The 18,727-nt window shown below is 36.7% G+C and overlaps 1 protein-coding gene across 1 annotated transcript; it reads left to right on the top strand.

Moving 5' to 3' along the window:
- Positions 1-996: 996 nt before the first annotated feature.
- On the top strand, positions 997-17,215 carry LOC139121607 (bombesin receptor-activated protein C6orf89 homolog). Its single transcript, XM_070686650.1, has 6 exons — positions 997-1,391; positions 3,470-3,627; positions 14,627-14,811; positions 15,657-15,792; positions 16,252-16,381; positions 17,049-17,215. Exons 1-6 carry the CDS (start codon positions 1,040-1,042, stop codon positions 17,132-17,134), a joined length of 1,047 nt encoding a protein of 348 aa, XP_070542751.1. The 5' UTR covers positions 997-1,039; the 3' UTR covers positions 17,135-17,215.
- Positions 17,216-18,727: the final 1,512 nt, after the last annotated feature.

Genomic DNA, 18,727 nt, shown 5'->3' with positions numbered 1-18,727 from the left:
ACAAACATTCCAAAGTGTCTTTTAAGTGCACTAAGAATAAATAATTTCTTGTATCAAGGGAAGATGGTGCAACATGGTTCAGAGGGAAAATTTACTTTCTATATCTTATAATTTGAATATTTATTGTTTTGTTACAGCAATGTGAACATGGCTATAGGAAATTCATTATTTGTAGTATTCATGGAACCATATTAAATGCAATATGATTTTACTTCAGTGAAAAAAGATGTAGGACATTTTCCATTTCAGCAGAAAAATTTTGAACTTCAATACTTTCTTGTTTGCTTTTGTTCTCTTCAGGGATTGAATAATTTACACTTTCAAGCTTGTTGTAAACTTTCATTGGAAAGACTGAGTTTACAGGTATTCTTAATGTTGAAGATATGCTTTGATAATTGTGTTTAGTTTTAATGTGAATTTTATGTTGTCAAGTTGACGTATGTCAATATTGTGCAATTATCGATATAAAGTTTAGTGATTCTACCGCATGTTAAAGTTATTTGTTCCTGGGATAGCAAATTTTAAAGGAAAGATAGCTGTTTAAATTGTTTATTTGGCACTTAGATAGAATGTAACTTTGTGTGACTAGTTTACGTATCAGCAGTAAATGAAACATCTTAGTAAGTGCAATATTTACAACTTACTGGAATAAATTTACATTCTAAATAATGTGTTCATTGTCCTTTGTATAATTGACACGATAACTTTGGTTTTTTGAGCCTTCAAGGTTTGTAATGAAATAGATTGTTGCATAGTGGTGTGTCACCATTGGAAAACAGTATTTTCAAATCAAATTTATCACAGTTCATTGTGCTAATTTTCAAGAAAAATTGCGAATAAGTCAATCCCGGAAACTCTTTGAGGGTTCATTGTAAAGTTCAGCCCGTTTTTCTTTGCAAATTTGCGCCCATCATGCATCACTCCTTGCTCTCAAACTTGCAATGTTTGTCAGTATGCCCGATATATACGTCCACAGCACCCCTTTATCATAATAGTACAGTCCGTCTTTCCGGAAATCTCAAAGAACATAAACGGCAAGATGGCGTCGACTGAACAGAACGGTTCTCTGTACGACAGGCTCAGCGAAAACGTCGAAAAGCTGCAGAGTCTTGGCAAAAGCTGGGGCATGAGCGACAGCGAGATCGACAAATGCATCCAGCAAGCCCTGCAGAGCGATCGTCGCAAACCAGCGACCTTCATGTCCAGGTTCCTGTACAGTCTCCGGGTGTGCGTCCTGGTTCTCAGCTTCCTGCTGGCCTTTTACGTGTTTCTGAGTTTCCATCGCCCAACTCAGCAATTCATCTCAAAGCAGTCTCAATCTTGGCAGTACCCTATCTTGAGATTTATTCGGCTCATGACCCTCCCCATCACGAAGAAGTATAAACTTGACGGTGAGTTCGTTTGTGTGTGCTTGTTTGTGTGTATCAAGCGCGTAGAAATAGCAGCACAAACAAGCCCGATTCTCGATTCCAATCAGACTCTGGCTTAGCCTATATTCTATTCGTCCGCTTGCCTCCGTACCTCCGACCCACAGAGTGGGTCGGAGCATAGCACAGCCGATATTAGCTCAAAATCATAATCACTGCTAAAGTATCTTGTCTGAGCAGTGTTTCATCTAGAGAGGGGGATGGGGGATTCCCCCTCTGTTGACATGTTGGCACCCCTAGTAATTTGTCAAGGGGGGACCAGCCCCCATGAAATGTTGCCAGTCACACCTTAGAGATACAAGAAGAACACATGAACTGGTGAAATCCCCCCTAAATTTTCTGGTAAAGGGGGAAAATCCCCCCTGTTGATGCCATCCTGGATGAAACACTGTCTCAGGCAAACTGGAATTCTCAAGTTCGCCATACCAGGGCCGTTGATCCTATAGTAGTGTACAGTGGAAGTATTGTGGGCGTGAACCATGATAATTTAGTGGCAGTTATTCCTACCAGGGTTACCCATTGTACTTTATCATTTTATTACCTTAAAATGGCAAATTTGTTATGTTGGATATCTCAGGTAACGACGTTATTTAGAGGTTATAAACGGCAAGCGAGGGTATTTGGTTGCGGATATAAGACCTCTGGGGTGAAAATTAGCATATTTGGCGGGAAATAATCACCGAGCGAAGCGAGGTGATTATTTCACCCAAATATGCTAATTTTCACCCCAGAGGTCTTATATCCGCAACCAAATACCCGAGCGCACCGTTTATAACCTCATTATAATATGTTGAAGTTAAAAACAAGTGGACAATTTCGTTATTTAGGGCCGAAGTTGGAACGACAGTTCAGGAGCGCCCAGCCTCATACAAACTCTAAAAACGAACGTTTCAGAACCGCGCGCGCGTGCACAGTTGCATTCATAAACTACGGTTAACGTTACAGCGCAACGCATCGATATCGCGATTAGACATCGAACTTGAAGAATTTTTTCTTTAAAAAAACGCTCATAAAACTTTAAAAAATTGTGGTGTTGTTACACAGACTCCGCTGCTTACAGAAACTCTTCATATTTTGGTTCGTCAAGCTGCACTAGCCTAAAATTTAACGATCAAAAACAATCTGAAGCCATAGACTTGTTCGACATTACGGCGCGTTGAACTCTCAAGTTGGCGTTCGAAATTTGCGCAAGCTCAAAAATGTTACGCGGCGCGCAGGTCTTCTTGTTGAGAATATAAACCCCGGCTCCAGCCAATCAGATTGCCGGATTCCAGCCAAGCATATTATAATAACTAATATTACCTCAGGTATAGTATATATCATTTTCTCTCAAATTATATTACATCCTGCGTTTGTCGAAGTGCCAATAAAACTTGATTATAATTATCTTTTAATTGATTGATATTAATTCATTTTGTTATTAACTGAAAAAAATGAAAGAAGACAATTATGACATGTCAGTGTTTTAACTGGCTGCAATAATTGTAGCCTTGATGGGCTGGGTCGTGTGGCTTGGCCACAGGGCCTCTGTTGTGTGGCTTGCGCGATGCCCTGCCGAGGCTACAATCCCATCCTATACTATAATACCTTGCCCACATAAAACAGCTCAGCAGATCTAAAGTGCATGCACAAGGCACTCATGGGGCCGCATTATCAGCGAATCTCGCCTGACCGTGTGCAAATTTCACCATAATCCTGGCCCTGGATAATGTTAGAATCTTGTAACCCCATATCGATGGTCAACTGTACTCCTTGCAGCTGAAAAATGAGTAAAAAAAGTATGGATGGCAGTAGCTGTGGAAAAGCAGCTATCTGTGGTGGGGTAGTGTGAGTCTATGAGGGTCATCAAAAGGTCAACCCCGCGGGTTGCCCTTTTGATGACCGGCATAGACGCTACCCCGCCACAGATAGCTGCGTTTCCACAGCTAGGATGGCAATTGTGTTTGAATTGACTTTGTGCTCGAGTCATTAAACTGTCATTTTTCAGCTATGTTTTAACATACATGTATTAATTTGCAATATTTCCTTTGTTTGATAATCAGTGTTCCACGAGTTGGAATGTCTTGTTGACAATCCATTCTACTCTGATGAGCCGCTGGACTGCTGGCCGTGTGAGATGGTCACTGAGATTGAGGATTTCACAGGATTTGAAAACTTCACTGAGTTCTACTATCATAATGGAGTTCCTTTCTACGTCACAGTGAGTATGCATGTGATTTATTAGTCCCCACGGACACCGTCCGGGGAGACTTATAGGTTTGGTCGTGTCGTGCGTGTGTGCATGCGTCCGTCCGTCCGTGCGCGCGTGCGTGCGTGCGTCCGTCTGTTCACGCAGATATCTCAGAGATGCCTGAAGCGATTTCATTCAAACTTGGTACAAGGATTACTTCATATGTCATACAGATGCACGTCGATTTGTTTTGTGATACGATCCAATATGGCTGCCAGGCGGCCATTTTTATTACGATTTTTTCATGTACAGAGCCATAATTCAGGCATGTTTGAACTGATTTATTCAAAGTTGGTACAAGGACATTGACTTATGTGGTACATATGCGTGTCAATTTGTTATGTGATACAATCCAATATGGCTGCCAGGCGGCCATTTTATTATGATTTTTTCATGTACAGAGCCATTACTCAGGCATGTTTCCACAGATTTTATTCAAAGTTGATACAAGGACATCGACCAATGTCATAGATATGCACGTCAATTCTTTTTGTGATACGATCCAATATGGCCGCCGTGCGGCCATTTTGTTACAATTTTTAAAGGCGCCCTTCTCAATCCCAGGTTCTCGCATTAGCGAATGTGTCAACAGCCCATTAACAGTTTGTCATTCTTTTGTTTTCCATTGAAATTTTTATCAAGTAAATAATATTTACATTAGATAAATCTGATTATTGAGTGGGGCTTTAATGTACAGAGCCATAACTCAGGCATATCTCAACCGATTTTATTCAAAATTGATACAAGGACATTGACTTATGTCGTACATACCGCGTCAATTTGTTTTGTGATACAATCCAATATGGCTGCCAGGCGGCCATTTTATTACGTTTCTACAGATTTTATTCAAAGTTAATACAAGGACATTGACCAATGTCATAGCTATGCACATTGATTTGTCTTGTGATACGATCCAATATGGCCGCCGTGCGGCCATTTTGTTACGATTTTTCATGTACAGAGCCATAACTCAGGCATATCTCAACCAATTTTATTCAAACTTGGTACAAGGACATCGACCTATGTCATACACATGCACATTGACTTGTTTTGTGATACAATCCAATATGGCCGCCGTGTGGCCATTTTATTACGTTTTTTCATGTCCAGAACCATAACTCAGACATGTATCAAGCAAATTTATTCAAAGTTGGTACAAGGAGATTGACCAAATGGTAATATTTGTCATACATATGCATGTAAATTTGTTTTGTGATACGATCCAATATGGCTGCTGTGCGGCCATTTTGTTATGATTTTTTCATGTACAAAGCCATAACTCAGGCATATTTCAACCGATTTTAATCAAAGTTGGTACAAGGACATTGATGTGTTTTGTGATTCGATCCAATATGGCCCCATGTGACCATTTTATTACGATTTTTTCATGTCCTGAACTACAACTCAGACATGTATCAAGCGAATTTATTCAAAAGTATTTTTATCACAGACCTAATGAAGAGGACTCTATCCTCTCTGATGACCTGTAATCAAAGCACCCATTGACAATATGGGGTGAGAACACCGCCAAAATTATCTTGAAAACTTTATTTAAACTTATCTCATTATTATTATTCCATTGTTTGGTGATTTAATGATAATTATATCAGTATTTGGCCATTATTTTGCAATTATTTGATCATTATATGGATATTATTTTGACATGATTATGAACTTATTTGGTAATTCGGTTGTTTTGACATTATTCAGCATTGATGTCTTGATTTGGAACTTATTTCATCATTATTATGCCATTATTTGGTGATTTGGTCATTTTTATGTCATTATTTGGTCTTTATTATGCGATTATTTGGTCATGATTACGACATTGTCTTGATATTATCTTGATATTGTCTTGACATTATTATGTTAATTCGGTTCTTTTGCCATTATTCGGCATTGTTGTCTTGATTTAGAACTTATCTTATCATTATTATTCCATTATTTGGTGATTTGGTCATTTTTATGTCATATTTGGTCTTTCTTATGCGATTATTTGGTGATGATTACGACATTGTCTTGACATTCTCTTGATATTGTCTTGACATTATTATGTTAATTCGGTTCTTTTGCCATTATTCGGCATTGTTGTCTTGATTTAGAACTTATCTTATCATTATTATTCCATTATTTGGTGATTTGGTCATTTTTATGTCATTATTTGGTCTTTCTTATGTGATTATTTGGTGATGATTACGACATTGTCTTGACATTCTCTTGATATTGTCTTGACATTATTATGTTAATTCGGTTCTTTTGCCATTATTCGGCATTGATGTCTTGATTTAGAACTTATCTTATCATTATTATTCCATTATTTGGTGATTTGGTCATTTTTATGTCATTATTTGGTCTTTCTTATGCGATTATTTGGTGATGATTACGACATTGTCTTGACATTCTCTTGATATTGTCTTGACATTATTATGTTAATTCGGTTCTTTTGCCATTATTCGGCATTGTTGTCTTGATTTAGAACTTATCTTATCATTATTATTCCATTATTTGGTGATTTGGTCATTTTTATGTCATTATTTGGTCTTTCTTATGTGATTATTTGGTGATGATTACGACATTGTCTTGACATTCTCTTGATATTGTCTTGACATTATTATGTTAATTCGTTCTTTTGCCATTATTCGGCATTGTTGTCTTGATTTAGAACTTATCTTATCATTATTATTCCATTATTTGGTGATTTGGTCATTTTTATGTCATTATTTGGTCTTTCTTATGTGATTATTTGGTGATGATTACGACATTGTCTTGACATTCTCTTGATATTGTCTTGACATTATTATGTTAATTCGGTTCTTTTGCCATTATTCGGCATTGTTGTCTTGATTTAGAACTTATCTTATCATTATTATTCCATTATTTGGTGATTTGGTCATTTTTATGTCATTATTTGGTCTTTCTTATGCGATTATTTGGTCATGATTACGACATTGTCTTGACATTCTCTTGGCTTTCAATTATCTGACCTCCTTTATTATCTGAACTCATTATTTGACCTGCATTTGAACCCTACCCAGAAATCATTGCACATTCACAATGGCGCAGATGATACGGTCTGTTCCCTCGCATAGAGATAGAAAAGCGGCTTTGCGTAAGTTTTAAAGCGCAGCTCAGCACATCACGTATCTAGAATAGTTGGGCGTGCTCGAAAACTGAGATCGACCACAATTTGGATTAAAAAATCGATTATTTTCGGCGGCGGAACTGGGCTGTGTGGGTAGCCTTTGGTGGCCTGTAGTATTAGCTATTACACCTAGCCCAGCGTACAGGTCTGTGTACCGTGTGTTCTCGGCGTTATATGGCACAGGCCCACGGAACGTTTCGTAGATCGTCGTCAGATGGGAAGTGACTAAGACCGAGGTTCGGCCTTCGGCCTCACAGTGTCAGTCACTTCCCATCCGACGACGATCTACGAAACGTTCCGTGGGCCTGCTGTGTTATATGGTGGAGGCCATATAACACCGGAAACACACAAGACCTGTACGTACGCACGGCTAGGTTACACCCAGCCTGCCACACAGAGATCAGTAAAGGTATCGATACCGTGGACGAAAACGACAATCGCCGCGCTGTCTTAAAAAAATCGCAACACATAGAAGACTAGGGGACTAACAGTTACCATGGATTTTGAATTCTAGCATATGAGAACAATCAAATATTAGAGAAAAAAGATGGGGTCACCATACTTGATCTTATGCAAGTGTACGATGAAAAGTCAGTTTTTCTAAAATCACTTAAAATCAATATATAAAACCATTCATTCAAGTTCATGCAGTAAATTAAATTTTCACATCTCATTGTACCAATAACACAAAGTTAAACTCTGAACAGTAAAGACTCTAATTTAAATGGAAAATGTGTGACTAAATGGAAACTTTTATTTGTTATTAAATTTGCCATTATTAGACCCAAAATTTCTGAGATTAAAACATTATTTCATGGAATATTTTAACCTTCCAGTATTGTCAATTTGTAAATCATTTTATAAGTGGCATCTAAGTTGTACATGTCTTGTACTTTTGAAAAAAAAATTTCGGTAGGTCACTGTGCTCATTTTTTCACAATTTGGTTAAACGTAGCTAGGAATACACAATTTTCATACTCTCTCATGATTGTCATTTTGTGTGCTCTTCAGCTGGTGCCATTGAACTGGCCAGAGTTGGATAAACTCAAGTCGGCTTAGACTGAGAAATCAAAAAGTTCACTGATGCATTTAAAATGAATCAATTTTAGAACTTGCCCTAGGTATATGGCTCCACAACCTGCTGATAAGAGGTAGTGTTAAAGATTTGCGTGCAGAACGACACATTACATGTTTTTTTTACTCTGTGTGCATTCCTAATAAATATGCGGCTATATGGTAATTTGGGGGGGGGGACTTGAAAATTTTTGAGGGTAGTGAGGGGGGATCTGAAAACAAATAAGATTTCAATCGCGATTCCTCCAGCCCCCCCTCACCATTTTTTTTTTGAACGCAGCCTTAAATATGTTTGACCTTGACAAAGCGATTACATTGTCGTATTTATTTGCCAAATATAACCACACTGCATTTGATTGTTTTTGATTGTATTATTAGAATCAAAATCATCTCAACATACTCGTGCCATTATTGAAGCTTTCTCATCCAGATGAGTCCAGATGGGAATTATGAAAAAATGAGAAAGCAATACTTTTATCTTTTATCTTATTTTACGGCCAGTTAGAGTTGCACCTGTAAGCTACAGACTGAAAAGCCGGTACTAAGGGACGATTCAGAATTTACTTCCAGGGGGAGGGTGGAGGATTTTCTATTTTCTGGGTGATTTTTTCCACGGCCCCCCTAGAAATTATAGAAAAAATCTATGGCCCCCCCTCATCTTTCCTGTTTTTTTCCCATGGCCCCCCCTAATATATACATGCATGCTTATACATTATAGACATATCCAGTCTAACAAGTTGCAGGAACTGTAGTGGACATATAATCGATGATATAACAAATCATTTCAGGGTTATGTGACTATAAAAAGAATGATTTGCAGGGACTGCAAGTGGCACACTTTGGAAAGGGTAGCAATAAATATATCTGGTTGTAAGTTTCTGAAGAAAAGTTAATTACTAAATATGAATACTTTTTACATTATGTCTCACTGATAAATATGATGCACACAAAGACAAGCAAAGATGTCAGTTAGAAATAGTGAACAGAAAATAAGAGGAGCAGATAATTGGCAAAGTGATATATATTTTGAAGTTTAATGGTACATCATTTGCAGATATCCAGATATTTCTGGAAAGTGAGATGTACATGTACATGCACACGTTCAGCATACATTTTCATTTGATGATGCTGAATATTTGCAGACTCACGGTGAAAGTTTTAAACATTAGGAATTAAAATTGGTGAAAGCCAACTTATTTTTAATTTTCTCTTTTTTTCTAATTTGGTTGTCATAAGACCAAGTACTGCCACTGAAAGCAACAATTGCTGAGAATATTTAAGAACATTTCTTGAACAAAACACCTTATCCAAAACATGAATTCACATGTTATACTGCTCATTCCATTCACAATCCAATGTTCATATTAAAATGCAGATTACCCTGTGTAAGTCAAAGTTCACATTTTGTCAGCAGTATTTTTCAAAATTGACAGAGCATTCATATTTCAAATTTTTTTAACAAACTTTTAAAATAGTCATGATGCACATGTTTTCAGATGACACAAAACAATACATGTTAATTGTTTTTTTTGCCTTTTCTGACAGCCGCCACTGTGAAATCTTTGATTATACATATCAGAATGAATGGGACACAAAAGTATTAGCACCAATACACAATGTGTAAGCCTATCCACATTTCTCCTAGCCTCATACACACTGAGATCACTTCTTGGACTACAGCAAATTTCTTGTGTATACAATATTTCAACAATCCGACACCATAGCATTGATGCAGTGCCACATGATCTTCTGGATGCACATACAGGATTATTGGAAAATCAACCCTTTTGTAAATTATCACCATATATTTTTGACAGTAATACATAATATTTTTATTTTAAACATTAAAAACTATTCGCTGAAAAGCAACTTGAAGATGAGATGGCCATAAATTTATTTTCAAAAAAGTTATAGTAGATGTAAGCACTGTAAAAAGTTATGTAGAACATTTAAAAATTTAGAAAGGGTAAAATTGATGAGAATGAAACATAGAAAAAAGGAGCAGAAAAGAAGAGAAGATTAAAATACGAGGACTATGACTGGTTAAAGTTGCTCTTGAGTGGGAACCTTCAAAATTTAAACGTAAAAGAATTAAAAAAATACCTTGATAAACATAAATTACCAAAACAAAAAAATTGAAAGCTGAAAAAGTTCAAATTATAACTGCATATATACATGCACAACCTTCATTCAATTTAAGAAAACTGTCAGGGAAAGATGTAACAACTTATGTCACAGATGAGTCAGAGTCAGATAGCAGTGACTCTGAATTGGAAATCTCTGTCAATGGAGTCATTGAGAGTGATGATGATGGTGTTGGTTCTGAATATAATAGTGACACAGACACTGAACTGACGAAATCATAGAGAACCAACGTGACCATGTTACTTTAAGAAGTGGCAGAGTAGCAAGTCGTTTTGTTTTGAATTAAGGTGGAGCTGCATGTTGCCAATACAGTTTTTTTCAAAGCAATATTTCTCATTAAAGATGACAAGGAAACCCCCTCATACCATATATTTTCAAAAAGCAGAGACTCTAAAGTTTAGTATGGTAGCAGTAGTTTACTCAAAGGATGAAGTGGGTGTATATTTGGGGTAAAAAACCTCAATTTGGTATTAATGATAAAATTAATTTAAGTCAAAACTAGACAGTATTTTCTGAAATGTAATATTTCACTTGAAAGGAGAGTATATGTAGAAAAAAACAACTATTTTATTTGGCATTATCCATCCTCATTTTAAAATTGTAGGGGTTTAAAGACTGACACACTAATAATTGATTAAAATCATGATCAGCAAAATTAAAATGCCTCTTATTCAAAATGCCTCTTATTAAAAATGTAAGAGCTTTGTTGCCAAACAAAACCAATTGATAGTCGTTGTGTTATATAGCATGTAAAAACATAATGTGAAATTTCAGAAAATTTGACCCAGCCGGAATGGAGTTAAATTCTTTGGAAATTTTGAAATTGGGAGGCAAAGGAAGCCAAGAAATCGGGTGATTGGCATACATTTGCATAAATTAACACTTCTTTATCATACAACTTTCAACTGCTTTACAAGCTACAAGGTAAACCCAACCTTAAAAAGACATTTGCTGTAATTTTTGCATTTGTTCAATGTTCATCTCTGTGTATCAGCATTTGTTTGTTATTCTATCACTACATAGAACACCCAATGCTGTATTTAGCAACATACCAGTGTGAACATAAATGACCATTGTTATTGTTGATAAATGAATTCTAGTCTGGACTTGATCCGAGATCTCTTTTCAACAAAAACAACCCTGACTGTTCACTGTATGGTTTGTGTTGACATCCTAAATACTGGACATTTCATGACGCTTCAGGGAGGAGAACAAGATACTGCAGTAGATGCATAAAACAAAACCACTGTGAATATTACCGAATTTGGCAGCTAAAGGAGTTTAACTAAACATGTTGAGTTTATCTGTCACCCAGGTAGCTAGCGTCTATGGTTCTCTTTTGTAGAGATCAGAAATTCTGGGCAAATATTGAATTGATGTTTTTTTTTCCTTGGCCCCCCTAAAAGATTGTGGTATTTTTGTCTGGCCCCCCCTAAATTTTCTTGGGAAAAATGGGTGGCCCCCCCCTGAAAATCCTCCACCCCCCCTGGAAGTAAATTCTGAATCGTCCCTAATAAGTATCAAGGAAATATTCGTTCAACGAAGATGTTTTATCGTAGGTATGCCACATAATATTTTTGGTTGATCGGGAACTATTCTCGAGCATGGTTTTTTTTTATTGTAAACTCATAGGGGCACGGTCGCTAACCTAACGACTTTTTATTGCTTTGTTGGTATGAAACCGCAATGAATCAAAATACTTCTTTAAGGCAGAAAAGTCATAACGTGGTGAGCGGGGCGATAAGCTGTAGAGGAACACACAGCATCGTACGCAGGGCTAGGCTAGGTGTAATAGCTAGTAATACTACAGGCCACCATCGGCTACCAAACACAGCCAAGTTCCGCCGCCGAAAATAATCGATTTTTAATCCAAAATTGTGGTCGATCTCAGTTTTCGAGCACGCCCAACTATTCTAGATACGTGATGTGCTGAGCTGCGCTTTAAATCTTACGCAAAGCCGGCTTTCTATCCCTATGCGAGGGAACAGACCGTATCAACTGCGCCATTGTGAATGTGCAATGATTTCTGGGTAGGGTTCAAATGCAGGTCAAATAATGAGTTCAGATAATAAAGGAGGTCAGATAATTGAAAGCCAAGAGAATGTCAAGACAATGTCGTAATCATGACAAATAATCGCATAAGAAAGACCAAATAATGACATAAAAATGACCAAATCACCAAATAATGGAATAATAATGATAAGATAAGTTCTAAATCAAGACAACAATGCCGAATAATGGCAAAAGAACCGAATTAACATAATAATGTCAAGACAATATCAAGAGAATGTCAAGACAATGTCGTAATCATCACCAAATAATCACATAAGAAAGACCAAATAATGACATAAAAATGACCAAATCACCAAATAATGGAATAATAATGATAAGATAAGTTCTAAATCAAGACAACAATGCCGAATAATGGCAAAAGAACCGAATTAACATAATAATGTCAAGACAATATCAAGAGAATGTCAAGACAATGTCGTAATCATCACCAAATAATCACATAAGAAAGACCAATAATGACATAAAAATGACCAAATCACCAAATAATGGAATAATAATGATAAGATAAGTTCTAAATCAAGACAACAATGCCGAATAATGGCAAAAGAACCGAATTAACATAATAATGTCAAGACAATATCAAGAGAATGTCAAGACAATGTCGTAATCATCACCAAATAATCACATAAGAAAGACCAAATAATGACATAAAAATGACCAAATCACCAAATAATGGAATAATAATGATAAGATAAGTTCTAAATCAAGACAACAATGCCGAATAATGGCAAAAGAACCGAATTAACATAATAATGTCAAGACAATATCAAGAGAATGTCAAGACAATGTCGTAATCATCACCAAATAATCACATAAGAAAGACCAAATAATGACATAAAAATGACCAAATCACCAAATAATGGAATAATAATGATAAGATAAGTTCTAAATCAAGACAACAATGCCGAATAATGGCAAAAGAACCGAATTAACATAATAATGTCAAGACAATATCAAGAGAATGTCAAGACAATGTCGTAATCATGACTAAATAATCGCATAAGAAAGACCAAATAATGACATAAAAATGACCAAATCACCAAATAATGGAATAATAATGATAAGATAAGTTCTAAATCAAGACAACAATGCCGAATAATGGCAAAAGAACCGAATTAACATAATAATGTCAAGACAATATCAAGATAATATCAAGACAATGTCATAATCATGACCAAATAATCGCATAATAAAGACCAAATAATGACATAAAAATGACCAAATCACCAAATAATGGCATAATAATGATAAATAAGTTCCAAATCAAGACATCAATGCTGAATAATGTCAAAACAACCGAATTACCAAATAAGTTCATAATCATGTCAAAATAATATCCATATAATGATCAATAATTGCAAAATAATGGCCAAATACTGATATAATTATCATTAAATCACCAAACAATGGAATAATAATAATGAGATAAGTTTAAATAAAGTTTTCAAGATAATTTTGGCGGTGTTCTCACCCCATATGACAAGTGGGGACTGTGTCATCAACGATGACTTGTTAACATGAAAGTCAGACATCTTTTTCATTTTCTTTTCATCATGAATGTTATCATGTTACGGTTACCAAATGAATTATGACCAATGTGACCCCGATATATTTTTTACAATCAGATACAATAGAACCTACAGAGTAAAGATACCATTATACAAATACTTCATTCTTATCAATTTCTTTATCAGGGTTGCTTAAAGGTGTACAATCACCTGTAATCTAAGTATGCCCATATATGGTCAAAAGGGCGTTCCTTGGTATTCAAAATGCCCATGTGAGGGTGCTGGTGTTAAAAAGCGGCCACCCGCTTAAAATCTGTGATTGGTTAGATTTTCTCTTTCCATGGTAACTGTGGCAAAAATTGGAACAGGTGACAGTATACCTTTAAAACCCACTGTGATAATCCTTGGATAATCCTTGCACAACAGATTGTGATGTTAACTTTTCTTTCCCTTCAGCAAATTACTAGAAACAAATCTAGAGCCAGTGTTTACAGTTATCAGTATTATATGCATAGTATGTGAAGCGCATGTATTTTATGACCTAGAAATTCAGACTTGATAAAGGGAGACTTTGTGCATCATCCAAAGTGCAACTGATATCACTCATACTAGAAACTACTATAAATTCTAAATAGCGTAACAGCAACAAAAGTTGCACAGTTGTCACCATTCATTTATGAAAGCATAAATCCTATGGTGTAAAAGTAATGCAGTCACAGGTGCTGATTTTCATCAGTTTATCTGAAAGAGATGTGAGGTGTTGTACAGCATATTCGTTAGACTGTCAACAGTCCTAGTTAGCGTACGAGTAGAATCATACTGTATCCCAGTTGTTTGGATAATTGTTCTATAAGAGTGACATACGTGATGGCTGGCTTTTCATGAGTTTGATTGCTGAAGATATGTGATCAGAATACTTTCTTCAACCTTGACCTTGTGCTGCTCCTCAAAAATCATCAGCAACACAAGTGGCTGTAAATTAAGGTCTACAGATTCCTAAACAATAAATTACTTCTTTGCACACCAGGACGCGGACGGGGTTGTGGTGACGTACGAAACCTTGCATGATATGTACTGGGATCATGAAGAGGAGATGGATGGCGCTGTTGACTCATTTGTCTGTACGAACACATCCATCACGGCTATGAAGGAATTCTTCAGTGAATGGCACACGTCAGACGACTTGGCTTCGTCCGATGTGGGAGCTATGTGGTGAGTAAAGACATCAAGCATTTCTATGATAGTGAACAAAAATTTGTCATGGTTTGTTACCTGGGATTGAAAGCTACAAAATTAATTAATAACTGTGAATACTGTGTTCTCCATAATTTTAAAAATGTTTAATTCCAAATGAGGTCACATTACTGCTACTAATTTGTTAAAAAAATTCTGAAATCCTTCACTAAACCTTAAGTAATTAATAATGATAATAATAATTAAAATGGGTACTTGATAGTACTCATGTTCTGATGAAAAGCAGAATATTAGTCCAGTAACTCAGCTGCTGTCTGACCGTACAGTTGTCAAAAGATGCATAGGCCACCAGAGAACCCCATGGGTTAAAGTCGATGAGTGGTCAGTGAAATTATATAAAACTACAAAAATGTACCACAGAAATCCTGTGTGACTTTGCCGCACAGAAATCACTTAGAACTCATCTGTGATGTTTGTGAGATTGCGGTAATGGTTATAAACATATAGTCTTATCTGTCTAGAAGTCCCATAGAATAGATTTTAGTCTTATTATAATCATATGGCATGATCCATCCCTACTTGATATTTTTAAGATCAATAGTAAAAGTTTCGAATGTTCAATAAATTATACAAATGATGTCAGGTACAGCACAGCATGAATGCCGGAGAGTCTGTGTTTGCCATGAGTTGTTCACTGAGTTGTACCGCAATATAAATCAGTTGCTCATTCAACCATATCTTGCCATTTTTTTTCTCCGGCTCATGTCATGGGTCAGATAATTCTTTAAGGTAAATTACCGGTATTAAGTTGTTAGACCATTGCAATGATTTGTTTTCATTCTAACTGGAAATTTTCCTTACAGGCGAACACAGCGTGTTTCTGGGGTACGCCTTCTGCGTGACCTGTTTCCGCGGCCGTACTTTGTACCGGAGAAAGCAGAAGTGACGCTAGAGAAATTCATTTTCATCGACAGTCCCAAGGCTGAGCCGTTCCAGATTGTAAGTTACTCTGATAAATGAATTTTCATTTTTGTCTGAAAAAGGTCTATTACTAACGTTTCACCTAGTACATTTTTAGGTTTTGGTGAATGAACCTTGGTAAAGGACCAAAAGACAATAAGCATTTCCCTGTTGTCTTTGACATATCATCCATGCCAGTGTTCTGTCTAGGCTAAACTGACATGCCACTGACTCAATAATTGTCCCTCTGATACAGGAATTACTTATACATGTCTAAGGCTGATGCAAAAAAAGTTACAGAAATTCCTAACCCTAACTTTACTCAAAGAGTTTAGAAACGTCGCAGGCCAGATAGTCCACATGACACATATGATACTACAACACACAGGTGCATGCCCTTTCAGTATCTGATATTGTCAGCTGATAACAGTAGTCATACAGTACTTGCACATTTATTCAAGCCGGTGTTAAAATGTCAAATGTCTGTTATCTTTGCAGCCTAATTTACAAGCTGCCAATGGCTGGTTGTCTCAGGGCTCTGGGCAGCGGGAAATAGTTCTCTTGCCGAGTGACAACTGTCGTAAAAACTGCTCAGACATCAGTGTGGTGTTGCAGCCCATGGATATTTGTAAGTAGGATTTCTTCCGGAATGCCGCCGAGAATATGCTTCCACACCTACTTTCTAAATGCTGTGGTTCATTTTGACTACATGGAAACTTCCAGGGTTAAACCAATTGAACAACGATGGGGATAGAAAGTGTGGTTCACCTATGGATGATATTGTATTCATCTGAACATTAAAGATCGGGGCTTGGAAGCATGAGAGATCTCATTGACAATCAATTACAAAATGTCTGCTAAACTGAACGCCATCTGAGCTATTAGAGTCAATTCGAAAATTACTCAAAATTTGTGTGCATGGCATTTTATTATTCAATCCATGCAAAATTTCAGAGTTGCCTAAGGTAAGGAACAGATCATGCATCTGCAGTGCACGGAGAATGCATCCCAACCACACACAGTTGACAGTTTCATCTCAATGTCCCAATAAAACCTTGCAAAACACAAGACAGAATGTTTTCATGGGAGAAAATTTTGAGGTCAACTGTTCTAATAATGTGACCAGATGTCGTCTTCAAGACGTTGATTGTTCACATTTCAAACATCGGTTTTGTCATCACACATGTCATTAGAAGGTAGAGTTTATTGGTTTGTTATTTGTTACACATTTATAGTTACCCATTGCATCGTATGAATTTGTCGTTAATTCTTGTCATTTTTTTCCCATTCAACAGTGTTTTATCACACCCATTACTGGAAACCGGAATCCTTTCCACATGGGGATGAAGTCAGCATCATGTTTGCGGGATCCTTCTTCTGACCTTGTTTAATCACCTTGACAACCAGGCTGTTAGTTACCAAGGCAACACGGCCTTAAGAACCGAAATTAGACTGAGAGAAATCTTGCCATATTAGGACATCTCACTATCATGTGCTAGCTCTCTTGTGCAATGTAGTAGTACATTTGTGGAAGAGACGTTTGTGTTGTGTTGAGCTATGTGCTTTCAAAAAGCAGTGTTTTGTTTCCATAGAGACAGAATCCTCAATATCTTCCACATTTCAAATTATAACAGATTTGCATAATATTTTCAAAGTGCTACTGAAGCTATCCTGAAAAGCAGATCACTGAGAAGACTTCATGAAATTCTTTCCCCTCCGCACAACCCTTCCCCACCCAGGATTCCTGGTCAGTGTAACTGTGTACATTGTGCTATAATAGGTGGATGGACTGAACCACTTTGCTGTCAGGGGTCAGGCTGATAAAACAAGGACATATTCGTGTGCATTGAAAATTATATTATAGCTTTGTCAATACCAGTGAATTTTGTGATGTCATACCCTCAGATTATTACTGATAATGAATCCGATTATTCAGCATTGTGCCTAGATAATTCCTGCATCTACAAAGTCACTGTCATTACCAAAACTATAAAATAATAGCAATAATGTACCCCTCCCAACCCATAATGGACTCAAGCAAACTTTGCACTCCAGGCTTCACCTCGTACATTATGTGGTGCAAAGTTTGCTCTCATCCACTATGGGCCAGAGGGGTACATTTTTGCTGAAGTATTTGCAGTTGAAATTTTCACACACACAACCTCTGTAAATGTACAACTCTTTGTTAGTACCTGGTTGGGACATGGCCATGGGGATCCAATAATGTGTCCTTTGTGGGGTGAACAAGATTGAATCACATATGCCAGAGTGTTTTCCCTAAAATTACAATGCCTGCCAAATCTCTATGGTAAAAATCTAAACTCATCAATGATGTCACTTAAGATTATCCATGCATAACATCCTATATGGAACTTCTTGGAGACATTTTAGAACTAACTTTCTATTGAATACTGCAACTCTACGCATGTTGATCATTTTGTTAACAAAATTGCAAACTGCTTGGCTTCTTTGCAGATGTTTTTCCCTGTTATGAATGATGCTAAGCATGGCTTAAACTGTGAAAATAAATGTTACAATGAAAAGAGACAAAGTGATGTTTGTGATTTTCTGAAGCGCCTTTAATCAAATTTTTTTTGTCCTCAAATCTTCCTCAAACCTACCCTCTCACCAGGTAAAATAAAACAATTTAAGAAAATGTACTAATTTTTGCAAGGCATACACACTATCGTCTTGATACACACAGTTATAGTAGGTGTCAATGGGAGTTTTACAGCGGATGTTTTCCAAGTGCATGGGACAATACAGTGGTGCTGCTGCTTAGCTTAATCCCTTGCCAATCAAGACTTAGAGGTAGTCTAAAAATGCAAAGACGTGCATCTGTTCCTCTTGTAAATTTTATCGCAAAATTTCAGCCAGAAACAGAAACTTTCAGACCAAGATATTCTTCACACTTGAAGATCAATATTACAGGAATACTTTTCAGGGAAAAAACAAATTTTCGTGTTTTCGACAT

Source organism: Ptychodera flava, chromosome 21, assembly GCF_041260155.1.
Source record: "Ptychodera flava strain L36383 chromosome 21, AS_Pfla_20210202, whole genome shotgun sequence".
In the NCBI taxonomy this organism is placed as follows: Eukaryota; Metazoa; Hemichordata; class Enteropneusta; family Ptychoderidae; genus Ptychodera; species Ptychodera flava.
Note: the sequence above shows the minus strand (reverse complement) of the source record. Positions and strands in the feature narration are given on the sequence as shown.